The sequence below is a fragment of the Thalassophryne amazonica genome, chromosome 5 (genome assembly GCF_902500255.1).
Source record: "Thalassophryne amazonica chromosome 5, fThaAma1.1, whole genome shotgun sequence".
In the NCBI taxonomy this organism is placed as follows: domain Eukaryota; kingdom Metazoa; phylum Chordata; class Actinopteri; order Batrachoidiformes; family Batrachoididae; genus Thalassophryne; species Thalassophryne amazonica.
The window spans coordinates 49,183,818-49,210,984 of NC_047107.1; the positions used below are offsets into that span (position 1 = coordinate 49,183,818).

The 27,167-nt window shown below is 41.6% G+C and overlaps 1 protein-coding gene across 9 annotated transcripts in view; it reads right to left on the bottom strand.

Moving 5' to 3' along the window:
- Positions 1–2,546: 2,546 nt before the first annotated feature.
- ddhd2 (DDHD domain containing 2) overlaps positions 2,547–27,167 on the bottom strand; it is a 45,420-nt gene continuing 20,799 nt past the window's right edge. For 3 of the 9 annotated variants that reach the window (XM_034170144.1, XM_034170143.1, XM_034170140.1), the window contains exons 13-20: positions 25,322–25,507; positions 25,186–25,212; positions 24,211–24,366; positions 21,697–21,799; positions 20,302–20,460; positions 20,039–20,137; positions 6,027–6,186; positions 2,547–4,759 (exon numbers count right to left, since the gene is read on the bottom strand). In XM_034170144.1, coding sequence (XP_034026035.1) covers positions 4,678–4,759; positions 6,027–6,186; positions 20,039–20,137; positions 20,302–20,460; positions 21,697–21,799; positions 24,211–24,366; positions 25,186–25,212; positions 25,322–25,507 — 972 coding nt within the window. In that variant the 3' untranslated portion in view covers positions 2,547–4,677. The remainder of the gene's footprint in view (positions 4,760–6,026; positions 6,187–20,038; positions 20,138–20,301; positions 20,461–21,696; positions 21,800–24,210; positions 24,367–25,185; positions 25,213–25,321; positions 25,508–27,167) is intronic. The other 6 variants (XM_034170149.1, XM_034170145.1, XM_034170142.1 and 3 more) reach the window with 5 other exon arrangements.

The following is a 27,167-nucleotide window of genomic DNA, read 5'->3' on the forward strand; positions in this document are numbered from 1 at the left end:
GTGCCATATCAAGATGCTGATTAGACACCATGATTAGTGCACAGGTGTGCATTAGACTGCCCACAATAAAAGGCCACTCTGAAAGGTGCAGTTTTATCACACAGCACAATGCCACAGATGTCGCAAGATTTGAGGGAGCGTGCAATTGGCATGCTGACAGCAGGAATGTCAACCAGAGCTGTTGCTCGTGTATTGAATGTTCATTTCTCTACCATAAGCTGTCTCCAAAGGCGTTTCAGAGAATGTGGCAGTACATCCAACCAGCCTCACAACCGCAGACCACGTGTAACCACACCAGCCCAGGACCTCCACATCCAGCATGTTCACCTCCAAGATCGTCTGAGACCAGCCACTCGGACAGCTGCTGAAACAATCGGTTTGCATAACCAAAGAATTTCTGCACAAACTGTCAAACTGTCTCAGGGAAGCTCATCTGCATGCTCGTCGTCCTCATCGGGGTCTCGACCTGACTCCAGTTCGTCATCTTAACCGACTTGAGTGGGCAAATGCTCACATTCGCTGGCGTTTGGCACGTTGGAGAGGTGTTCTCTTCACAGATGAATCCCGGTTCACACTGCAGGGCAGATGGCAGACAGCGTGTGTGGCGTCGTGTGGGTGAGCGATTTTCTGATGTCAGTGTTGTGGATCGAGTGGCCCATGGTGGCGGTGGGGTTATGGTATGGGCAGGCGTCTGTTATGGACGAAGAACACAGGTGCATTTTATTGATGGCATTTTGAATGCACAGAGATACCGTGACGAGATCCTGAGGCCCATTGTTGTGCCATACATCCAAGAACATAATGCACGGCCCCATGTTGCAAGGATATGTACACAATTCTTGGAAGCTGAAAATATCCTAGTTCCTGCATGGCCGGCATACTCACCGGACATGTCACCCATTGAGCATGTTTGGGATGCTCTGGACCGGCGTATACGATAGCGTGTACCAGTTCCTGCCAATATCCAGCAACTTCGCACAGCCATTGAAGAGGAGTGGACCAACAGGCCACAGTTAACAACCTGATCAACTCTATGCGAAGGAGATGTGTTGCACTGCATGAGGCAAATGGTGGTCACACCAGATACTGACTGGTATCCCCCCCAATAAAACAAACTGCACCTTTCAGAGTGGCCTTTTATTATGGACAGTCTAAGGCACACCTGTGCACTAATCATGGTGTCTAATCAGCATCTTGGTATGGCACACCTGTGAGGTGGGATGGATTATCTCAGCAAAGGAGAAGTGCTCACTATCACAGATTTAGACTGGTTTGTGAACAATATTTGAGGGAAATGGTGATATTGTGTATGTGGAAAAAGTTTTAGATCTTTGAGTTCATCTCATACAAAATGGGAGCAAAACCAAAAGTGTTGCGTTTATATGTTTATATGAGTGTAGATGACAAGCTTTCTACTGTTATGCATAAATGTTCAAAGAATGGTGACAGGATAACAACTTGAAATGATTGCTTCGTCATCAACTATTTATTTTTGCCTTACTGAAATAACCACACCAAAAGGATCCTTTTGAGACCAGGTTGGCCATCATATCTTATAGTAACTAAATTACACAGAAATGGCATTGTTGAGGAATTTTAAAGTCTAAATTTCATTATTTGGCCCCTTTTATTGCAAAATGCATTCATAGAAATCCATTTATGAGTCATGCAGCAGCTGATCTGCTGTGTCAGCCTGATCCCATCAGATCTCAGAAGCTAAGCAGTGCGGGGCCTGGTTAGTACTTGGATGGGAGACCTCTTTGGAACACCAGTGGCTGTGTGCGTTTCTCCAGGTGACACTGGAGTTGTGTCAGGAAGGGCATCCAGCGTAAAACTTGTGCCAAATACCAATGCGGATCTGGATGTATCCGCTGTGGCGACCCCATACAAAAAAAAAAAAAAGGGAGCAGCTGAATGGAAAACAATATATATGTCATGCAGAAGTTGTTAAAAATGAAGCAACTGAGGCAGCCATTTTAACAAATGTCATTCTTGGGGGTCTCAGAGTGCCCGGATCATGTGTGTCATCATCTTATTGGAAAGAGGACCCAAAAATCTCCCAGGAACTAAATTTTGGCAAACTGTTCATAAAGTGTCTCATTCTTCCAACATGTGGACCAAATCAATTAGACTAAGAGATGAAACACACATCATTCACTAAAACAAACACTAACACAAGGCGAAAGCCACCATCATAGACCAGAAATTGAATGAAGTGCCACAATGTAAACAAAGCAAAGTGTAAGACAGCAGAAATGTTTCAGGAGTGTGATATCTTCCTGCCCTCCTCTGTCTGTTGGCTGAGATAATGAAAATAATCAGTTGCAGCTCCCACAAAAGTACTGTGTGTGCACATTACTTTTCCTAGAGATATTTAAACAGTTTCCTTTATTTTCTCAGTTTTCTCTGCCTGACGATTCCTTATTTGCATCTTACACTACAGATTTCTTTCTGTGTAAAAAGACTAACCATGAAAAAAAAAAATGAAACAAAGTAAGCAGCCTCACATCAACTGCAAAAAGTCCTACATAACACTTGCAAGATTATTATGGCACACACATTTAATCTGTACATCTTTGAAAAAGGAAAACAATTTTCTGGATAGGGGTATAGAGATCAATACATGTACGGAATGCAAAAGAGTTTTCAGAGTGCAACGCTTTCAACAAATGGTATCAGAAACTGGCCAACAGACCATTCCAAGATTTAAAGATGAAAATTTCCAAAACACACGCTTTTTGAGAAAACACTCCTGCATACAACCATTAAAGTAATATAACTTTTCAGATTTCTTGCAGAAAAGAAAAATGCAGTCCCACTTTACAGTCATAAAGAGGAGTGCAAAAATTCTAAGGATGTCAGTCAAATATGCTTGTGGGTGCGAATATATATTGTGAACTTTAATATTGCATATTGTAGTATTTGCAGTAAACGAGATATGACTTGGGTCTTTTTTTCTTATTACTGCAACAAATTTTATCAGCTCTGAGTTCCAAAGCTAATTATACTTATAGATTGGTATTTGATATATATTATACAAAATAAATAATCTCGTTGAAATACACAAATATGAACTGCACTGCAAAACAGAAGAAAATATCATTCAAAGCCTATAATATAATATAAATAAATAAATATATATATATGATGTGGTCTGCTTCTGAATGACGTCAGCCATATTTTAGACTAAAGGATTAACTACTGCTGGTAACAACTTATGTAACAACATAATTTGTAAAGAACCACAATGTTGTATGGGGCATTACTGGATTGCACAGTTGTATAAGTTTGTAGTATACATATTGTACACACTTTTCGTGGACCTGCATTTTTGCATATTATTTCTTACACTTCTTTATCACGTATAACTGAGCGACTTCTCTTTGTGGCTTCTGGTGATATTAAAAAAGGGTCTTTCACCTGTGACTATTTGGTCAACTGCCACATCCTGCTTTCCATGTTAATTTGTAGCTCAATATTTCTTTGTGGCTCCCAGTAAGATTTGAAAGCCATTCCTTGTTCATGATGCCAGTACTCTCCCAAATCAGCCAAAGGGGAATCCCCCACTTGCCAAGGGAGTAAGAACATATTTCAATCTGGATTTCACCTTGCTACACTGATAGGATAATATAGAAATATATCATTCAGTTCAAATAAAGGCTAAATGACAACCGTCAGTGAAACTCAAAACTGTAACAACAGTAATGCTAATCACACAACAAGCAGCCTGTCTATGAATGTTCTCAGTCAGCTACACTACAGCTATCTAGACATTTACTCAACAGTAACTGGCCTTCTCATTGGTCTTCAAGACATTTCTCCATGCAGTTTTAAAACTGAAGTAGTCACTTGGATGAGCGCTGCTGCTGAAACATCTTGAAGATTAATGAGAAGCCCGGTTGCTGAAAATGTCAAGATATAAGAGTAGTGGTTTTGGGATTTAAGTAGCCTAGATGCTGGGATAAATAACACAGAAGCCAGAAAACATGTAAATTTGCAAAAGCTGTTTTCTGTTGGAGACGTTACTTGTTACAGTCAACCAACACAAGTTGGGTAATGGACATTTAAAGGACAGAGTCTCAGAAGACAGAGCTCACCTGGTTACTACAACTTAAAGCTTTAACATCAGATAGATTCTTTGTTTAATACATATAAAGGAAATTACAGTTGTGCATTTTAAGGACGCTGTAATAGGAGACAATAATATTTACGGTTCATCATCTTACACTTTAGTCCTACAAAAGGATCACGTAAAATACTACTAATTACAGCAGACAAATCTGTGGCCAGTCAAAGAAAACAGTTACATTTCTTCCACAACATTATTGCTCATGTTCTGAGAATGATATGACAATAAAGTTTTGGTTAATGCAAGATCATAACAAAATAACTCAATAAAGTGCATGAAGAATGACAGTGATACTGGGCCGTTCTGATTAACAGTCCTGTAATGGAATTAATGTCATACTAAGCAGCGAACTTGTGTCAATTTAACTTTGGCAAATCTGCACCAACATCACATGGCTGAACAGTCTCCACTGTCTGAGGAGAGTGCAGGGCAGTCAGGTAACAGCCAGACTGTAAGACCTTCACGAAGACGACTGTGCAGCCTCTGACTCTCTCATTTATCTTTCATGTTATTTTCAGTTTACTGTGAGTGAATATTCGTTAAATGCATCACTGTTGCGGCTGTTCAAAGCCGACGCCCATCTTGTCGTAGATCTCCTTCAGCAGCAGCAGAGCTGTGTCCTCAGACTCCCTGAGAATCACAAATATACAGAACAAACTGAATTTACTTCAAACTAGAATGGCACTTTTAGATGTTAGCACTCTACTTATGCCTATGTTTTACTTTCACCAAAGGGGCTGATTTCGCTTGTGTCTGTTTGCCTGTTGGTTTGTTTCTTTCTTTCACGTTAGCAGCCATGTACAGAAACTACTAAACCAATTTTCATGTAGCTTGGTGGAAAGGTGTCCTATGAGCCAAGGAAGAAACCATTAACTTTAAGAGTGTATCTGTTTAAGGTAGTTGATTCAGTAAAATTCATTCTAAGTGAAAACAACAGCAGCAACAACAACAACAAAACATTTCCTTGGCCAATACCAGATTTTGTGTACTCCTGCTAAAAAAAAAAAAAATGTGGAAAAGGTACAAATTTAAAACAAATGAGACTGGTGATGTGGTGGAGCAAAAACAGGAGAGATCATTGAAGCACAATCACAGTAGTCCCTCTCTAAAGCCCCTTTCACACTGGGCGAACGTAGAGTAATGTAATGTGGTGTACTGACTACGCTGAGCTTATGCAGCCCTACGATGAGTTTATGGAGCCCTACATGGCCATACGCTGAGGGACACAAAGGGACGTAAAGAGGTCCGCAAAATGGACACAAAAAAACTTCACATTTAATTTTTTTGCGTACTTTTGACATAGAGCACCAAACTCAGTGCTCTACACAAGTCTACACAACACTCTGCTGTTGTATGTAAGTCTATGCAATACTGCGCTACTGTATACCATGCCTCCGCAACTGTACACAACCCTACGCCAGTCCTACAAAAAATCCTTTTAGGTTTTTGTTTTTAAATCAGTACATACTCGTATTGCTAGATTTTATTCATCCTGCTGGACTCTGCTGAACTTTGCTGACAGTGAAGCTTCAAAACCACGGAAGAAGAGGTGGGCCAGCCACAATCTTCCACGTCCACTATACTCCTCATGGACAGACCATGCGTGCGATCACGGGCTGCAGCTCCGTCTTCACCTCCTCAAGTTCTCTCACAATTGTGGCACATTAAATAAAGTCCATTAACTCCTGGAAATAATGTACTCTGACTTTTTCCAATGTATCAAATCCATCTGCGTGTCAGGTGTCAGGGAGCCAAGCTTCTCCCCCTGCACGCATTCCTGCCAAGCTCCCCCCATGCGCAACTTATGCAGCCATTCATGTGTACTAGATACGTAGCACAATGCAACTCTATGCAGGCCCGGTGTAAAAAGGGACTTAATCAGGTGCACACAGCTCACCAGTAGCAAAGATGAGACTGAATGGCAAACAGATACTCATTAAAGCTCTCGATGGGCTTTTCCTGAAGTACATAGTCGATCCGTCGTCCCCCGTTCAACATTCCCACTTTAATTTCAAGCTGCTCTGCAGACACAGGCGGGTCTGCTTCATCACAAACGCCTGCAGGGATGAGGGTCACAAAATAAGAGATAGCAAAAACAATGACACAGAAACCTCATGTCATTTTAAAGTACACTCAGAACATACAGTAAGTACAACATGCTTCAGTGTTGCTCAAATCCCAGAAATGTGCTTGTTGCACTGAATGTGACATAGTGAATAGTTACCATTTGCAGCTCATCAAAATCATTTTAAAGGAAAAAAATAATCAGAGAAATGATTGGAAAAATTAAAAATACTCCCTCTGAAGCAATAGTACAAAGTTGGGTTGTCAAAAGAAATTCAGGCCCATAAGTAATTAGACAGTGACCATTTGTCTAATTTTGCCTCTGTACACCACAGTTGGGGGGGGTAATCGAAGTGAAAATCTAGATGTGCTTGTTGTGCTGACTTTTCATTTTAATGCAAGGGGATTAAATCACAATATAATTTAGAGATAATGTCAATGTCAACTTTATTTATATAGCACATTTTCAACACCAGCTGCCCAAAGTGCTTCACATGTTAAAAAACATCAAAAACATTACAAAAACAGGGCAATTAAAATCCAAATAAACAAAAGACAAGTAAAAAACCAGACACATACAGCTTAAATTGTATTAAAAGCCAAAGCAAAAAGGTAGGTCTTAAGAGCAGATTTAAAAGACTCTAGAGTTGGAGCAGCTCTGATATGTAAAGGCAAACTGTTCCAATGTTTGGGCGCAGCCACCGAAAAGGCCCGGTCACCTCGAGTCTTTAATCGAGATCTGGGCACATTTAATAAAAGCTGGTTTTCAGACCTCACTGATCTGAGTGGTACATATGGAGTCAAAAGCTCTGAGACGTATTCAGGAGCCAACCCATTTAAACACTTAAACACAAACAACAGAATCTTAAAATCAATCCGAAATGCGACCGGGAGCCATTGAGGCAAGGCAAGCAGAGGGGTAATATGCTTCCGCTTCCTCGTTCCTGTGAGCCATCGTGCAGCAGCATTCTGGACTTGCTGCAGACGCTTTAGAGAGGACTGGTCCAGCCCACAGTAGAGCGAGTTACAATAATCTAAACGAGATGTTATGAACAAATGAATAACTCGGTCAAAAACACAAGCTGGAAGGTCTTTACTTTACTTACAATTCTGAGTTGGTAAAAACTGGCCTTAACCACAGAAGTAATTTGCTTGTCCATTTTAAAGGAGTTGTCAAAAATTAACCCCAAGTTTATAATAGAGTCATGTACATAGGGAGACAAAGGACTAAGCACATCAGTCGAGCCAGCAGACAATATAGGACCAAAAACAACAATTTCATTTTTTTCTCATTGAGAATTAAAAAGTTTTAGGCCAACCACGTTTTTACTTCCTGCAGTTAATTTACCAAAATAGCAACAGAATTCAAGGGGAATTTAAGTGGCAAATAAATCTGCAGGTCATCTGCATAAAAATGAAAGGCCATGTTGTACTTTGAGGGTATGGTGCCAAGTGGCAACATATAAAGTGAAAAAAGTGCAGGGCCTAAAACAGAGCCCTGTGGAACACCATAATTTAAGGGTGCTGAACTGGACTGGTGAGGCCCAAGGTATACAGAGAAACTTTGGTCTCTAAGATAAGATTTGAACCAGTCCAGTGCTGTGCTTTTAAAACCAGCATAATGCTCCAAACGGGACAGTAAGATACAGTGATCAACCGTGTCAAAGGCTGCTGTCAGATCTAACAAAACTAAAATCCAAGAGCAACCAGAGTCAACAATTAAAAGGAGATCATGTAAAACTTTTAGAAGTGCTGTTTCAGTACTACGAAAAAATTTGAAGCCAGACTGAAATTTTTTTCAAAAATGCCATTAGAGTCCAAATGAGACTGCAATTGATCATCAACAATTTTCTCAAGGATTTTAGCCAAAAATGGCAACTTTGAAATGGGGCGATAATTGGCAAGAATATTGGGATCCAAGGTTGGCTTTTTAAGGAGTGGCTGAACTACAGCATGTTTTAAAATTCCTGGAACACAGACAGATAAAAGGGAAACATTCATAACATTTAGAATGTACAGCCCAAGGACAGATATAACACTTTTTAAAAATTGTGCAAGAACAACATCCAAAGGACAATTAGAAGGTCTTAATTGCTGAACAACTTTATGCAGTTCGGTTAAGGGGAGAGGATGAAACATAGCAAAGGCCACAGTACACTCAGGGTTTAAATTAGAATCAGTTAAGTGAGACACTGAAATTGAAGCACTATGTATGACACTTTTTCAACAAAAAACTCTTAAAAAAAAAAAAAAAAAAAAAAAATCACTGCACAATGATCGAGATAACACAAGACCAGACGGACACTCTGGGTTAACCAGTCAATTCGATACATTAAAAAGAACCTGCGGTCTGTGACAGTTATTTGCAACAAAGTTAGACATAAACTGGGCCTTTGCTGATTTTAACAGCTTCCTGACAGTTAGTAAGGCAGTCCCGAAATATTTCTAGAGAAACGTGCAAATTGTCCTTCTTCCATTTACGCTCCACGCGCCTGCATTCACATCTGCACGCACGAGTGGTCTCACTGTGCCAAGGCTTTGACACAGATTTGGAGCGCTTGGTCACAAGCGGAGCAATAGAGTCTAGTGCATCTGTGCAGACAGAGTCAAATAACGTTAAAAGCTCCTCACAGTTTTAAGGCCCAGTCACACGGCACTTAATGAAGGGTGAAGAAGCCCTGACGAAACAAGAAATCTGGACTTTCGTTGACTTTCGATGGCATCGTTTAACCTTCGCGCAGCATCGTTCCTGCAGCAGGCACTTTGTCATGATTTTTAAACTGTTGAAAAATTTGAACGAAGGGCAACGAAAACCTCAATTTGTCTGTTTCGGTTTGCTGCCGTTCTTGGTGTTTTTTAATCGTTAGTGTAGTTTTGTAACATTGTTTAATTTGACTTCGCTGGAGCAGCTGACATTCCACATCCCAACAGCCAGGGGCTGTGAGCATGGACCAGGCCGCCGGGCCACCCGCCCTCGACCGCCACCCAATCCTCTCTGCACCTGACCCCCATGGCCCCCTCTGCAGGTGGTGAACCCACAGGAGGGCGGGCCCACGTCGCTCTTTCGGGCTGAGCTCGGCCGGGCCCCATGGGCTAAGGCCTGACCACCAGGCGCTCGCGCGCGAGCCCCAACCCCGGGCCTGGCTCCAGGGTGGGGCCCCGGCTCCGCCATACCGGGCGACGTCTCGGTCCTTGATTTTTTACTGGTCAAGTATCTCGGGGTCTTGTTCACGAGTGAGGGACGGATGGAGCGTGAGATCGATAGACGGATCGGTGCAGCATCTGCAGTGATGCGGTCGCTGTATCGGACCGTTGTGGTGAAGAGAGAGCTGAGTAGGGGGGCAAAGCTCTCGATTTACCGATCGATCTACGTTCCGAACCTTACCTATGGTCATGAGATTTGGCTCATGACCGAAAGAACGAGATCGCGAGTACAAGCGGCCGAGATGAGTTTCCTCCGCAGGGTGGCTGGGCGCTCCCTTAGAGATAGGGTGAGGAGCTCGGTCACTCGGGAGGAGCTCGGAGTCGAGCCGCTGCTCCTCCACATCGAAAGGAGTCAGTTCAAGTGGCTCGGGCATCTCTTCCGGATGCCCCCTGGACGCCTCGCTGGAGAGGTGTTCCGGGCATGTCCCATTGGGAGGAGGCCCTGGGGAACACCCAGGACACGCTGGAGGGACTACGTCTCTTGGCTGGCTTGGGAATGCCTTGGGGTTCCCCCGAAAGGAACTGGGGGAGGTGTGTGTAGATCGGGAGGTCTGGGCGGCTTTGCTTGAGCTGCTGCCCCCGCGACCCAACTCCGGATAAAGCGGAAGAAAATGGATGGATGGATGGAGCAGCTGAGTGTGCAGAAGCCGGTTTGTGAGCGCTGAGGCTGCTGCTGCTTCATGTACAGTCGGAAATTCCAGGGCAAACTCAGTCTGCTTGCTTGGATTTTTTTTTTTATCTGTGTGTGCGTGTGTGTGTGTGTGTGGGGGGGGGGGGGGGGCAGCTTCACTGGGCTCAGGCACTTTACATAGGCCAGAGTTAATCTTTTGTGTGGATATAATTAATTATTTTGCCACAAGCAACTGTTGAATTTGAAACAACAAAAAAGTTGTGTAATTTCTAATGGTATTTGAATGCAGCATCAGCGGCAGCAGCAGCTGCTTCGTGCGCTTATTATTTTGTATTAAATATAACAATATGAGTGTAGGAATGATAATCCAGTCCTTCTGTACATGTGGCAACAGGTAGATGAATCAAAATGATGATATATATAAAGAGGTGTTCTGGAAGGAAGAATTCACGTTGTGGATCAGTGATCAGCTGATGGAAATAACCGCACATGTGAGTCAATGCGTGCGTTCACACGCACTGATTAACTTACTGCTCTGATATATTCAATCATCTTTACACTTATATTTATTCTCCCTTTTGACAGTTTTCTGTTATAAATCAATATGGCTTAGAACATAATACAGTGATACAGCAGTGACCACGGCGCACTTTTTTTTTTATTTTTTTTTTAATTGGAGCAAGACCGAGCGCACAGCGTGTTGACAGACAGTGTGGATTCTGATGATGATGGAGATGATCCCTCTTTTGTTCTGGACGAGGAACCAGAGCAGGTGGTCCACCGAAGTGCACACAGATCTCCACAGCTTCTGTTTGCAATTTCTCCAGGACTCATGCAGGCGCTATGAGCTCTGTCCCAGCGCTGCGTTCTGGAACTCAGAGATGCAGACACAAACTGCTCCAGCTGTGGCTCCAGGCACGTTTCATTAAAGCGTTGAGATTGTTAGCTTCGGTTTTGTTAAGTTCCTCTTTCGTCCCTTTTGCGCTCTTGCTTCGCAGACTGTTCGGTGATAAAGCTTTCGTCCACCTTTTCTCAACAAATTGTGACTTTTTTTCTTTTTCCCCTCATTCAGGAATCGTCGTGTGCCATGTGACTGGGCCATAAAGCACTTGGATCACAAAGTGAGGAAGGCACAGCAGCCAGAAATGCACTTGTAAATTGCTCCGCAGAGAGATAAATGTGCGCTTTGTGCATACGGAGAGGTCAAGTCTTTCCAGTGAGCCTGGAAGGGCTAGGCTGAATAAAACGGGCAAACGGTCCAAAATTTGATCGTAACAGATCTCCTCAACATGAGGATTAAGGCCAAGAGAAAGAATAAGATCCAATGTGCGCCCCTTTTCATGAGTGGGACCACTGACCCACTACGTGAGATTAAAAGAATCTATCACATTGAGAAAGTCCTTGACCAGTGGCTTATTCTCACAGCACATGTGAATATTAAAATCGCCCACAATCAGCAGTCAGTGGTAGTAAGAATTCCTGCCAGGAAATCTGAAAACTCCTGAATAAAATGCTTGTTGAATTTAGGGGGGGGCGATAGATGGGTGCGCAAACGACAAGTGGGTTCGTCTGGAGTTTAAATAGTTGCAGTTCAAAACTCAAGAATACATCACAGGGAGACTGACAGCAGTAGAAGCTAGTTTTAAAAACTGTTGCAAGCCCTCCACCTTTCCCAGAGTTACGAGGTGTACTAAAAAAATGTGTAGCCCGGCAGAAGAAGTTTGGAAAAGGCTAAACACTCACCCACTTGAAGCCATGTCTCAGTCAGGAACATAAAATCAAGTTTTTTCGAGGCGAAGAAGTTGTTAAGCAAGAAGGTCTTGTTGGAAACCGAACGGGAGTTTAGCAGCGGCAAACAGAGTGAAGTGTGCTCGGTGCGAGGAGTTTGAGCATGGGCTACCATGTGGATGTTTCCCCAGTCCACACCACGCTTGCCTGCTCTCAGTTGCCGGGGAATGTACCAAAGCGCAGGCAGATACAGGTGATCCACGGTGCAGCATCCATCTGGGGCCAATGGAGTAATCCACCACATTCGGGCCTCAGTTGCTCGCTGACTTAAAGAGGAAAAGTAACCAGATGACCATTTCCACGAGATTTCAGGTAGGCTCTTACATGAACAAGGACGCCGCCTCTCTTTCCCCTTCTCCTGGAGCATCTTTTCGGTGATAAACCCAGGGAAGCCTGCGCAGGTACGCCAGAATACATGCAAGGGGAGGAGAATAGTTTGTGAAGTCATGCTGATGCAAGTCGTGAATCAAGTTGTGATTCAAAAGTGCCTCGTATGATGCTCGAATATTTAGAAGTGATTGGCGATCATATACAATTACAGCTGTAGCATTCTGGAACCAAACATATAATAAAACACCAAACAATAATCCAAACAAGGCAGAGAGACAGTCCACCATACGCACTGCTGGCACCATCTTCTTCTGCCTCCTCTCACAAATGCACTTGCAGATGTGCTTTATGGAAAACTGCAATCAATTTTTCACATCTTTAAAACAAAAATAAATCTTTTTCTATGTTCCTTTACAATGAAGTTGGATAACTGGTAATGAAACAGTTAAAAGCTGCACAATGCACAGATTGTCCAATCACAGCCACAAAAGCCTATAACTCCTTCAGAGTTGTCTGAGTGGAATCTCGCACTCATTTCCTTCTTGCATCATCACTCAGTGTTTGAGAGCAGCCTATTTTAGACAGATACCATGCTATCTGTAGTTCTTAATAATTTATGTAAATGAAGTCCAATATTTATCCAGTGACTTGAATAAACCGAAGAAAGGTGCCGAAGAAAGGTGCCTTGCCCTCTTCAGGTTGGTGGACTGTCCTTGCCTCCTCGCCTCAAGTGGAGGAGTTTAAGTATCTCGGGGTCTTGTTCACAAGTGAGGAACGGATGGAGCATGAGATCGACAGACGGGTCGGTGCAGCATCTGCAGTGATGCGGTCGCTGTATTGGACCGTCGTGGTGAAGAGAGAGCTGAGCAGGGGGGCAAAGCTCTCGATTTACCGATCGAAATCACACCCTTTGCCCAATACTTTGTTGATGCACCTTTGGCAGCAATTACAGCCTCAAGTCTTCTTGAATATGATGCCACAAGCTTGGCACATATCTTAGGGCAGTTTTGTCCATTGAACCCACTCCTTTGATATCTTGGTTGTGTGCTTTGGGTCATTGTCCTGCTGAAAGATGAACTGTCGCCCCAGTCTGAGGTCAAGAGTGCTCTGGGGCAGTTTTTCATCCACGGTGTTTCTGTACATTGCTGCATTCATCTTTCCCTCAACCTGACTAGTCTCCCAGTTCCTGCTGCTGAAAAACATCCCCACAGCATGATCTCCTTGTTGTATCTCTTCTAATGAGTGGCAACATGGGAGCATCTAAACAACTCTCAAATGATCTGAAAACATTGTTCAACATCATGGTTTAGGGGAAGGATACAAAAAGCTATCAGAGATTTCAGCTGTCAATTTCCACTGTGAGGAACATAGTGAGGAAATGGAAGACCGCAGGCACAGTACTAGTTAAGGCCTAAAGTCGCAGGCCAAGAAAAATCTCAGATAAGCTGAAGCGAAGGATGGTGAGAACAGTCATAGTCGACCCACAGACTTGCTCCAAAGACCTACAACATGATCTTGCTGCAGATAGTGTCTCTGTGCATTGTTCAACTATACAGCGCACTTTGCACAAAGAGATGCTGTATGATGCTGTAATGCAGAGGAAGTCTTTTCTGTGTACACGTCACAAACAGAGTCACTTCAGGTATGCTAAAGCACATTTGGACAAGCCAGCTTCATTTTGGAATAAGGTGCTGTGGACTGATGAAACTAAAACTGAGCTATTTGGACATAACAAGGGGTGGTACACATGGCTAAAAAGAACACAGAAAAACACTTGCTACCTACAGTAAAATTTGGAGGTGGTTCCATCATGTTGTGTGGCTGTGTAGCCAGTGCAGGTGCTGGGAATCTTGTTAAAGTTAAGGGTCACATGGATTCCAGTCAATATCAGCAGATTCTTGAGAACAATGTTCCTGAATCAGTGACAAAGTTGAAGTTGCACCAGGGCTGGATCTTTCAACAACCCAATGACCCTAAACACTGCTCAAAATCTACTAAGGCATTCATGCAGAGGAACAAGTACAACATTCTGGAATGGCCATCTCAGTCCCCAGACCTCAATATTATTGAAAATCTGTGGTGTGATTTTAAGTGGGCTGTCCATGTTCGGAAACCAACAAACCTGGGATGTTTTGTAAAGAAGAATGGTCCAAAATACCTTCAAAAAGAATCAAGACTCTCAACGGAAGCTATAGGAAGTATTTAGAGGCTGTTATTTCTGCAAAAGGAGGATCTACTAAATATTGATGTATTTTTTCTGTTGGGGTGCCCAAATTTATGCAGCTGCCTAATTTTGTTTAAAGAATTATTGCACACTTTCTGTATTTGAACAACCTGTGATTTTGCAAGTTCTCCCACTTAGAAATCATGGAGGGGTCTGAAATTTTCATCTTAGGTGCATGTCCACTGTGAGAGACATAATCCAAAAAAAAAAAAAAAAAAAAAAATCCGGAAATCACAATGTATGATTTTTTTAATAATTTATTTGCATGTTACTGCTGCAAATAAGTATTCCAACACCTGCCAATCAGCAGAAATTCTGGCCCTCAAAGACCTCTTAGTCCGCCTCTAAAAAGTCCACCTCCACTCCACTTATTTTTCCAAATTAGAAGCATCTATTTGAGGTCGTTAGCTGCATAAAGACACCTGTCCACCCCACACAATAAGTAAGAGTCCAAATACTAACATGGCTAAGACCAAAGAGCTGTCCAAAGACACCAGAGACAAAATTGTAGACCTCCACAAGGCTGGAAAGGGCTACGAGGCAATTGCCAAGCAGCTTGGTGAAAAAAGATCAACTGTTGGAGCAATTATTAGAAAATGGAAGAACGTAAACATGACTGCCAATCTCCCTCGGACTGGGGCTCCATGCAAGATCCCACCTCGTGGCGTATCAATGATCCTAAGAAAGGTGAGGAATCAGCACAGAACTGCACGGGAGGAGCTGGTCAATGAGTTGGCACCACTGTTTCCAAGGTTACTGTGGGTAATACACTAAGACGTCATGGGTTAAAATCATGCATGGCACAGAAGGTTCCCCTGCTTAAATCAGCACACGTCCAGGCCCGTCTTAAGTTTGCCCATGACCATTTGGATGATCCAGAGGAGTCATGGGAGAAAGTTATGTGGTCAGATGAGACCAAAATAGAACTTTTTGGTCTTAATTCCACTCGCCGTGTCTGGAGGAAGAAGAATGCTGAGTACCATCCCAAAAACACTGTCCCTACTGTGAAGCATGGGGGTAGAAGCATCATGCTTTGGGGGTGTTTTTCTGCACATGGGACAGGACGACTGCAATGTATTAAGGAGAGGATGACCGGGGCCATGTATTGCGAGATTTTGGGGAACCTCCTTCCCTCAGTTAGAGCATTGAAGATGGGTCGTGGATGGGTCTTCAAACATGACAATGACCCGAAGCACACAGCCAGGATAACCAAGGAGTAGCTCCGTAAGAAGCATATCAAGGTTCTGGAGTGGCCTAGCCAGTCTCCAGACCTAAACCCAATAGAAAATCTTTGGACGGAGCTCAGCAACAGCCCAGTAACCTGGCTGATCTAGAGAAGATCTGTGTGGAGGAATGGGCCAAAATCCCTGCTGCAGTGTGTGCAAACCTGGTGAAAAACTACAGGAAATGTTTGACCTCTGTAATTGCAAACAAAGGCTACTGTACCAAATATTAACATTGATTTTTTTTTTTTCACAGGTGTTGAAATACTTATTGGCAGCAGTAACATACAAATAAATTATTTAAAAAAAATCATACATTGTGATTTCCAGATTTTTTTTTTAGATTATGTCTCTCACAGTGGACATGCACCTAAGATGAAAATTTCAGACCCCTCCATGATTTCTAAGTGGGAGAACTTGCAAAATCGCAGGGTGTTCAAATACTTATTTTCCTCACTGTATATATATATATATATATATATATATATATATATATATATATATATATATATATATATATATATATATATATTCACTAGTCTTTAAAAAATTGCATCACCACTTTTGACAGGAGTGATCCAGTGGCTTTTCTGATGAGCAAAACAAATTCTCAGTCGAATAAATACGTTATATATGCCAAATTCTTGAGGTATATTTGGGGAATAGCAGCAGTGTTTCATCATGGTGAGTGTTTTGTAATATTGTAAATTGGTAATGGTGCAGTAGGTTAAGGGTTGAGGGAAAGGATTTTGTTGAAATGTATGATGCTGTTTTTCCAGCCAAAAAAATTAAAACTGTTTAAAACATTGAAACATTTGAAAAAAACTGGCACTTTATTCATTTAGAATGCAAACACAGCGTTAGCGAACAGATGATAATGAGCTGAGTCTGTTTTCATTGTTTTGCAGATGACATTCAGATTTACCTTCCTGTAATTTCGTGTGATACCCAGGCTGCTGTAAAAATACTACAGGACTGTCTAAATGATGTACAAGTCTGGATAAGAGCTAATTTTCTGAATCTTAATAAAAATAAAACTGAGATTTTAGTGTTCGGGCAAAGTAACCCTCTACAAGGACAAGACAGTGTTATTGGTCCTCTGTCCACTTTTTGCCGCCCTTTTGTAAAAAATCTAGGGGTGATAGTTGACCCATTGTTCAAATTTGATAAGCACATCAGCTCTGTCATCAGGGCCAGCTTTTTTCAGCTGAGGACTCTTTCCAAGATTAAATCTTATTTTACTCAAGTTGATTTTGAAAGAGCCATCCATGCATTTATAACATCACGTCTGGATTATTGTAATGCTCTCTATGTTGGGCTGGACCAGCGCTCCCTACAGCACCTGCAGAGTGTACAGAATGCTGCAGCCCACCTTTTGACTAAAACAAAGAAGCATGAGCACATCACCCCTGTGCTCTGCACCTTACACTGGCTCCCTGTCGGCTTTTGTGTTAAATATAATGTTTTGCTGATTGTTTTTAAGTGTCTGCACTGTATAGGCCCGATGTATCTGAGTGAGCTCTTGCAGCCGTACACTCCACGTAGGGCTCTGAGGTCAGCTGACCAGCTTCTCCTGGCTGTTCCTAAAGCCAGGCTTAAATCCAGAGGAACGATCTTCCTCTGACTGTCAGGTCCTCAGAGTCTGTGGGACAGTTTAAGTCCAGACTGAAAACTCATCTCTTCTCCCTGGCTTTCAACACTGGCTAAGTGGTGTATGCTTTGCTCTGCTATTTTGCTCTGTATTTTTAGATTATTTATTTATTTATTTTATATCCTGCTTCTGTGGCGTGTCGTCTGTGAGGCTGCAGCTTTGCTCTTCTGGAAAATTACAAAAATGGATCTGTTAAAGTGGTCTCTGAACGCAATTGACACTATTTTTTCTACAGGACATTCGGGGGCGGAGGACCCGACCCATCCTGCCGGGACGCATGTGATGGGTTACGTGATGGACTCGTGGAGGAGATGGCAGGTCATGTGCCTTTACATGCTTTCTGTGGAGGACGTCGAAGATGTGTATATATTCGGCTTGGTGGTGACTGGCTTTCTGCTGTGTGGAGCGGGCTTGTCGCTGGTTTACCGGAAAATCAAGAAAGTGGAAGCAGCTTTGATTGGGCCTTCCAGGCTGCCCTACATGATTGATTCGATTGGGAAGGCAGTGGCTGCGCAGTCGGCGGGTGTTAACCGCACGCTGGAAAACATCTCGGGTAGGATTGCAGCTCTGGAAACCTGCTTTGACCGTCTGTGAAGACCACATTCTACATTCAGATGCATTGAGAGCCACTCTGTTCTCAGAACTGTGGAATCTTTCAGGCGTCTGCTAATTTGGTTATTCATTTGGCCTCCCCAACACAGCTGCACTTCAAGGTCGCTGTGATAAAAAACCTCCTCAGAAGATCAACACTTAAGCCTCGCTCCCTGGTCATCCCCCCTCCCCTCAGCTGCTCCAGCTCTGACGTTGACTGTGGACAGTGGACTGCTCAGGGCTGAGCCCCTCCCCCTCCAGGATTGTCAGACAAGGCCGTTGACGGCGCCAAATAGGCTGCCTCCGGAGTGTTCTGATAAACTGGACCTTCAAATCTCGGTTGTCGTCCTGCATCCTTGTTTTGTCTGTGTGATTATTGTTTTTCTGTGCTGAAGGGGATTTTTTTCCTCATTGCTGCTGTGTAACGCAGCGGCTATGAGGGTTTTTTTTTTTTCTCCTTTTCCCTCGTGTTTTGCTTTTCAATATATGTTTATGTACCGGGCCGGCCTATGTGTGTTGTGTGTTATGTGTGTGTCATCTGTTATGGGTCGGTCTTGGTTTGCTCAGCCCTGCTGTTGACCGAGGCAGGGATGTACATCTGGAGCTGGTCCCCGGACACCTAACGGCGACTTCTGCTCCTACTGGCAATTAGGATGGGTTAAATGCAGTAGACACATTTCATTGTGCAGGGAACATGTTCTTCTGTGCATATGACAATAAAATTCTTTTGAATCCTTTGAATCCTTGAATCCTTTATTTTATTTTTTTTTCCTTTAATATTTTACACTTTTGTATTGCTATTATTGTGAAGCACTTTGGTCAGCTGCAGCTGTTTCAAATGTGCTATATAAATAAATTTGAATTTGAGCTAATTAATATTATTGTACAAGGGCCAAAATGTGAGTTAACTGCTTCTTGTCACCACTGGACAGAAGATCTTAGATAAGCTAAGGTACATAGGTCATACAATGTAATTAAACATCTGAAAACCTAATACGAGGTCTGTCAGAAAAGTATCGGACCTTTTTATTTTTTTCAAAAACCATATGGATTTAAATCACGTGTGATTGCATCAGCCAAGCTTGAACCTTCGTGCGCATGCGTGAGTTTTTTCACGCCTGTCGGTTGCGTCATTCGCCTGTGAGCAGGCTTTGTGTGAGCAGTGCTCCACCCCTCTCGTCGGATTTTTATTGCGAATAAATGTCTGAACGATTTGGAGCTTTGCTGCATCAATTTTTTCCAGAAACTGTGAGAGATCTCCAGGTGGACACCATTCGGAAAATTCTGTTGGCTTTCACGGACGATTTTATGGGGATTACACAGATTAAGGACACGTGATTCAAATCCATATGGTTTTTGAAAAAATAAAAAGGTCCGATACTTTTCTGACAGACCTCGTATATTATTTATAACACAAACACAGTGTTAGCTATTAGAAGATAATGAGCTAATTAATGTTAAGGTACAATGCACAAAGAACTCCAGGAAACAGCTTCTTTTGGACACTGACCAGACGATCACAGGTGGGGTAAACATAGACTGTAATTAATTGTTTGTAAACTCGGTGTATTACTTATTTATAATATAAACACTGCATTAGTGATTAGAAACTACCAAGATAATTAATGTAACTGCACAAAGAACGTGTTGTGTCAAGAAGTTTGAAAGTTACATTTGCTCTTTTTATTCATTAGTGTGGTCTTTCGGTTTGAGAACATGATTTCTTAAATTTAATAGTTTTCTAAGACAGAACGTCTCTCTCATTCAGAACTTCCTCTTATTTTTCTTCTTGCGTTAAAGTGGTTGGCATCCAGCTTAATGGTACGTTAATGGCACCTTCTGCTACAGAGTCTAAATCACAGCACCTCATTCAGTATAAAGGAGCAGCTTGTCACACATTTAGATTGTCATCTTGTGACCACAGATGGCAATGCAGTATTTTTTTTTTTCATGTGGCTTTGGAATATAAGTCGCAGGACCTCCCAAACTAGTGTAAAAAACCCACGACTGATCGTCTGGAAAATGCCGTAGTTTTTATGAAGTTACTGATGGAAATTTTGTGGGCCTACTCCCTCACTGACTGACTCTATAATTCTATGCACGGCCTTCTACTCATAGAGAACTGCTATATAATAAAAAGTGAGAATGAGTTCATTCCCTCATTTCATGTATTTATTCTCAGGACGTAGCTGTCCTAGCTTACCTTGAAAGTAATGCATACGAAAGGCCCTGGGCCACTCCAGTATTTTAGTCCAAAAATCAGCACTTTTCTCTTCCTTCTTAGCAGTAGCTGTGAGTACAGCTGAGGTGGAAGGCAGCAAGGTAATGGGTCAAGCAAGAGCAACAACCAGACAAAGGACAGGATTGTGGGAGGGCAGCAATGTGCAAAGAGGGTTGAAAGGAGTGTCACACGGTTAGACACACTTTAAGTGCATGCACACATGCACGCACACACACACAGTTTACCCTGGGTTTCTTGGCTTCTTGCTGTTGTAGTTTCTCTCTCTTCAGCTGGGGGCAGTGCAGTAGCAGGTAACCTGGCAAGAGACTGCCAAGCTGTCCGCAGTGATCCCAAAACATTATTCTTCAAATCCATACTCATACGGGTCAGGCTATCCTTTAGTTCTATAAGACAGAGACAAAAAGAAGAAGTAAATGCTACAACAGCATGAAGTGAATGAGGCTACGACTCCCCAAGACGGGATGAGAGTCCATTTATATTTAAAAATTTAAAATTAAATATTAATCCATTTACAACTGAGTGGAATGAGACAATGCAGTTGAAGTATCTTGTCAAAGGAAACAAACAGATAATGCAATTGGGACTCAAACCCAGGTCTAGATACTGGTAACCCAACCAACCACTTATTCCACTGAACTACTTGTTCAATACAGCAGATGAACAGACACAAGCACTAATTTAAAAAAGAAATAAAAAATGTTCTTAATTAAGGGTGTAACGATACATGTATTTGTACTGAACTGTTTCGGTACGGGATGTTCGGTTTGGTACAGGGCTATGCAGGGGTGAGTTCGCGTTGCGTGTGTTTACCGTAATTTCTGGACTATAGGGCGCACCTGAATATTAGCCACACCCACCAATTTTTAAAAGAAAAAAGAAATTGTACATAAATAAGCAGCATTTGCCTTTAAGCCACGGGCCTCCACGTTGTACCATGAGATATTTACACAGAAAGATGTTAGACTGAAAGATTTTTTTAAACTTTTAATTAAATACGTACCATAAATGCTTTTTTTCCTGAAGTGTTACAGGTAAATATTGACATGCACGTCATCCAGCGCGCGTGCCCGGTGTCTCTGCTCCACACGGAGAACTGAGTAATTTGATAACTTTTTCTTGAGATTTCATCGCGTGTACAGCCAGGATTGCATGGAGTCTGTGGTAAATGAGACGTTATTGAGGTGCTGTGATTTTTTTGACTTGTTGCACCAAGACAGAGAACAGGTGGGGAAGGGGGGGGAGGGACTCTGCTCTGCTAACTGATCTGACGGTGCAAAGTGCCGCAGAGCGACTTTTCTTCACTAAAACGCACAGTGTGAATTCACACCACAATTGACAGCATCAATTGATGGATTTGTTGTGTATTTCAGAACATTTTATTTAACTTATTACCAGGCAGCACTTTGCAATTATTTTATTTTCCTGTTTGTATAATGTTACAATAAATTGTTATTTTAAACAAGTAAATTTAGGTTTTGCATTTTGTTTCCATACTGTACCGAAAATGAACCGAACCGTGACCTCTAAACCGAGGTACGTATTGAACCGTGATTTTTGTGTATCGTTACACCCCTATTCTTAATACATATATTCTTCAACAAAAACAGAGAGCTACAGACCGAGGTGCATCCTCTTACGGCCCTTATGGTGAGGAATGAGCATGGGCTCTAGATCCACCTCTGAAACAATCATGGGCTCTACACGGTAGGCCACAGGATCATACTACATAAGGCAGAGATAGAGGCAACTTTTAATAAATTATCATGTAAGACAATGAACATGTCAGTATGAGCTGTTTAATGACCACAAAGATGTCCCTTTAGCATATGTGCATGTTTATTGAGAGAAGTAGGAATAGTTTAATCTCACAAATAGTAAACACTAATAAAACAGCAATGAAAGTGTTACTAGGGGTCTAGGCATGATCTGGTACTGCAAACTCATTTCTAAAATGACTGATTCAATCACACAAAACAGTATTAAATTGTCCTTTGGTAGCTAAAGAAAAAACATGTTTGAAGCATCCAGAATTGGCCACGTTAATGTATTTTAGGTTCATGTGGCCATGCCACTCTGTGCACACCTGATCTCCTCAAAGTTAAGCAGAGTAGGTTTTGATTGGTACTTGGCTGAAAGACCAATTAGGGACAGCTAGGAGCTGCAGACATTGTGCCAGGTGGGCATCTGGCATAGAACGCCTGCAAAAATGGCCTTTTAAGGGTGAAAGCATGGTGACTGCCCCAACTAAATTTTTATATGGTGAAAGTAAATTTAGGACCTCAATGGGTTTTTTTTTTTCAGTGAGAAAATAATCCCAATTGATTAACCTAACATGATGTACTTGCCATGTTGCATAACTTCCTGAAAGTTTCAGCCGTCTACTACTGTTAAAAACAGAAATTTGGTGCCACTTTGAAGACAGTTCCATTTACCCACTTTTGCATGTTATCAGTGGCCCTTTTGCTTTTGTGCATATTTTGTTTGATTCCTATGAGAACAATATTCAGTTGCAAGTCAACAGATGGCAGCAGTTATTTACTGTGCCCCCAGCCCTTCAGCAGTGACCACTACTTGACCACCCAGCATGCACTATGGCAGCATCCATTTCAGCTGGAAGCATGTGCTGGTAATCATTTATGGGATAATTTAACTTATTTTTCTACTTAAGCAAAGGTCTCATGTTTGTTTAATCAAGTCAACAAGAAAAAAACAAACAAACATCTGTCCATTACGCCAACGACCTTTTTGGATCATTTTTATGGCTTTTATTGAAAACAAAACAAAATAAAAACTGAAGGTTGGCAAATACATTCTCCTTCTACTAATGTCCTTATACAATTGAAAAAATAAGAAATCTTGAGTTATTTTGTAAATAATACACAGGAGTGCAAGCCTAAATGTACAGTGCATTCAGAAAGTATTCACAATGCTTTTTCCACATTTTATGATACAGCCTTATTCCAAAATGGAGTAAATTTTACTCAACACCCTATGAGGACAACATTACAGGAAGAGTCTTGGTGGATCCAGACTTTTTCCATTTACAGATAATGGAGGCCACTGTGCTCATTGGGACCTTCAAAGCAGCACCAATGTTTCTGCATCCTTCCCCAGATTAGTGCCTTGAGACAATCCTGTCTCGCAGGTCAACAGACAATACCTTTGACCTCATGCTTGGTTTGTGCTTTGACATGCACTGTCAACTGTGGGACCTTATATGTAGACAGGTGTGTGTCTTTCCGAATTATGTCCAATCAAATGAATTTACCCCAGGTGGACTCCAGTTAAGCTGTAGAAACATCTCAAGGATGATCAGTGGAAACTACCATGAAGCTCAATTTTGAGCTTCATGGCAAAGGGTATGAATACTTATACTTATGTACATGTGACTTCTTAGTTTTTTTATTTTTAATAAATTTGCAAAAATCAAAAAAACAAAAAAAACAAAAACTTTTTCACATTGTCATTATGAGTTATTGTGTACAGAATTTTGAGGAAACAATGAATTTCATTCATTTTACAATAAGGCTGTAACATAACAAAATATGGAAAAAAGCGAAGCACTGTGAATACTTTCCAGATTTACTGTATTATATTTTTTGTTTAATATTCCAACAAAATGGCTTGGAGGGCAAAATTTATTAATAAAACAGTGTATTTTTAAAGAACTTTGACACAATGATACATGCATACGCAGTTCAATTAATTAAAAAAATGCTTTTTTGGTTAAACCAAGTTAGTTTAGTTCAAAAGAGACAAATCTTTGATAGCACTAATAATTTGATTTATTTTTACTTTTAAAAATACATAAAATGTTTAAAAAATTGTTTTGATTTATAAAATGTATATATTTCTGAAATCTACAGAACAGCTTTCATTTTATTTTTTTTTTACACTTCTGTCGACTATAATTTTCATTTTTAAGTCCTCAGTGGCCACATTTTGGGGGTGTTTACTATTCTTTCACCCTTAATTGTTTATATATACACATTTAACTATATTTAGGCCACCAAAAATGCAGTCTAGCCATATTTAGGGGTTAGGTGGCCCATGGGGACAGTGGTTAAAAATATTAGCATCTATCCTTGATGTGGGCATGAGAGTGCAGGTACAGTGGGTTTGACATTTCTTACTGGGTGGTAGATGTTGTAGAAACTCTTGCAGGTTGGGAAGGAGTAGTTGGGATCAATCCGCTTAAGTCCACGAACAGTCAAAAACATTCCAATAGGAGAGCCAAAAGCAAAAAAGGTCTGCGGCTGGAATACCAGTTGTGGGTAATCAATAGATACCTACAAAGAAAAAGTGGGGATGAAAACATGTTCTATTTGGTTAGAGAATGGCAAATAGACTGCATTTATATAGCGCTTTTCCATCTGCATCAGACATTCAAAGCGCTTTACACATCAATGCCTCACATTCACCCCAATGTGAGGCTGCTGCCATGCAAGGCGCCCACTACACACCAGGAGCAACTAGGGGATTAAGGACCTTGCCCAAGGGCCCTTAGTGATTTTCTGGTCAGGCTTGGATTTGGACAGAGAATCCTCTGGTCTCAAGCCCAACGCTTTAACCACTAGACCATCACCTGCCCTGTTTGAGAAAACACTAAAATTTAAACATAAGTTTGAAAGAGGATAAGCAGGACAGATAGAGACTTTCTGAAAGGCATAAATGAATGCATACACCTTTAAGGTACAATGATATCTAGAAATATGAAAGTACTACATTTCATTCCAACTGCTGGGATAGGCTTGGAGTAAGCGGGTATAGAAAATGAATGGATAGATGGATTTCATTCCACAATGGAACAGCCAAGGAATGACTGCATGTGTGGGACAGACATAGAAGTTGGCTGTTCATGCAGAACCGGGTGATTACAGATGGTGAGAGTGACATTTGGTTGTACAATCTCATGGGATATAAACGCTTAATCAAAGGATGTATTAGCACACAGTGTGCCATGATTTGCTCACATATCAACAATAGGTCTGTAGCCCAGAATTGTACCTGGGAGACCAAATGTGAAGAGAAACTCCAGGTACAGTGAGATCAATGAGAACTAAGTAAGAACAAAGCCTGAGAGCATGGGCACACCATGTGAGACAGACCTGTCCTTTGGCTATGCCTCCATTGTTCTGTCCAGGCAAGCAAGCGAAGGAGAGAAGCGAGATGGTGATGTATAAAAGCTTCAGCCGTTACTTCCAAGCAAGTATTTATGTCAATTTAATTTTTTTCATGCACTACCTGCCCAATGCCCACATCGAAGTATTCATAGTCTACAGCACTGGTGATAGACTGTGCTCTGTGGAAGTGGGATGGCTGTGGTGTCAATCCTGAAGACTGGTTACAGTGGTCATCACTGGACAAACAATCTTGAGGCAGATCCTGCAGTGCTGGGGACAGAAGCGCTGTGCCTCCCTTAGAATTCTGCTTGGATTGAGAATGCAAATATTTCTTAAAAGAGTGGCAGGAATTTACATACAGGGCTGTGAATAATTTCCACAGATCCATGGAATTCTGCAGATTTCAATGTAGAAAAGTGTAAATTGTGTAATTTTGCAAAAAAAAAAAAATCGACGGGGGGGGGGGACGTAGTGTTGTACTCTGCCAATGGTGATCGGCACCGAGTTAGGAAAATGCCTATCGCAAAGCATTCCTTTTTTTTACAACATTGTACAAGTTTTATTTACGACTAGGGTTGGGTATCGAGAACCGGTTCTTTTCGGGTATCGTTAAGAAATGGTTCGATCCACCAATATCAATAGCCTTTTTGCTTGATGATTCCCTTATCAGTACTTCAGAGCCGCCGTTGTTTTTGAGGGTGTTTGTTGGAAAAATGAACATTTTTCTACGTTGATTGCAGACCCTACAGCAGCTCTGTAATCAACCACTCTGTAATCAGCCGCTCCTCTCATTTGAAGCTTGAACCAATGAAGCATTGGTTCGATCTGCGGCTTTGTTGGTTCTTTGATTCTCTGCTCTTCAGAAGCGGCAACTCAGCTTCTTAACCCCTCTCAAAGCCATTAAAATAAGTCAATCGTGAGTCACTTTTGTGCAGATTAAAATGACTAACTGGGACTCTTGTCTTGTTGCAGTCAAGAAACAAGAATAGTCTTCCGTTCCGTTGGCACAGCTCCAAACGATGCGCGGCTCTCTGCCGAGTCAAGTTAGAGTCCGGTCGGAATTAATAACGTCAAAGCAAATCGCCGCATTAAATAAAATGACACCTCTTTCCCAACATTGTAATACTGACAATAAACTAGAACAGACTAAAACGTTTTTTCCTCCCAAAATGAGACGTCCTGCATTCTTTATGAATTAAATTAATGCTGACATGCAGCACAGCCAGCTGTAAGAGTTCAGCTCAGAGGTATGGAGTGACATTCATGCCAATAATGTCTGAAAGGAAATGCTTTCGAGAAAAACTACAGATTTTGTTTATTTCTATTAATGTCCAGAGATCAAGGATCCATCATGCAAAGTTTATTTATGTCCAGAGTTTAAGGATCCATGGACCAATTTCATATTTATTTACTTTAAGACTCAATAAAAAGTTGTTGACATAGAAAACCTGTAAAGCCTACTTTTAGTACAAAGAATTCACAAGAGGAATCCATAAGGGAATCGATAAGGAATCGGATCGATAATGGTATCGATATCGATAATGGTATCGATATCGATAAAATCTTATCAATACCAATGCCTATTTACAACATTGAAGACCGTATTACGGCACAGCATGAATCTTTATCTGTGTTCTACGCGTTTCATTTCATCATTTGCTATCAAGTTCTTAAAAGAAGAATTTTGCAGCATGTCGGTGTCACGGAGGGACATCGCACAGAGGGAGGATGGTGAGAAAGACAATGTCAAAAATTTGGACAAGGATAACAGAATCAAGAATCCGTGGAATTGGCGCTAGCTGGAATTGTCCTTGAATGTCAATGAATATCTTCATGAACACATCTCAAAGATAAAAGAACCAGGAAAAGCGCACTGCATCTTGTGCCATCAGGATGTTAAGTATGCTAAGACTTTTTCGCTCACTGGAAAATGGACATTGTGCTTTTCAAACAACAAAAATATAAGT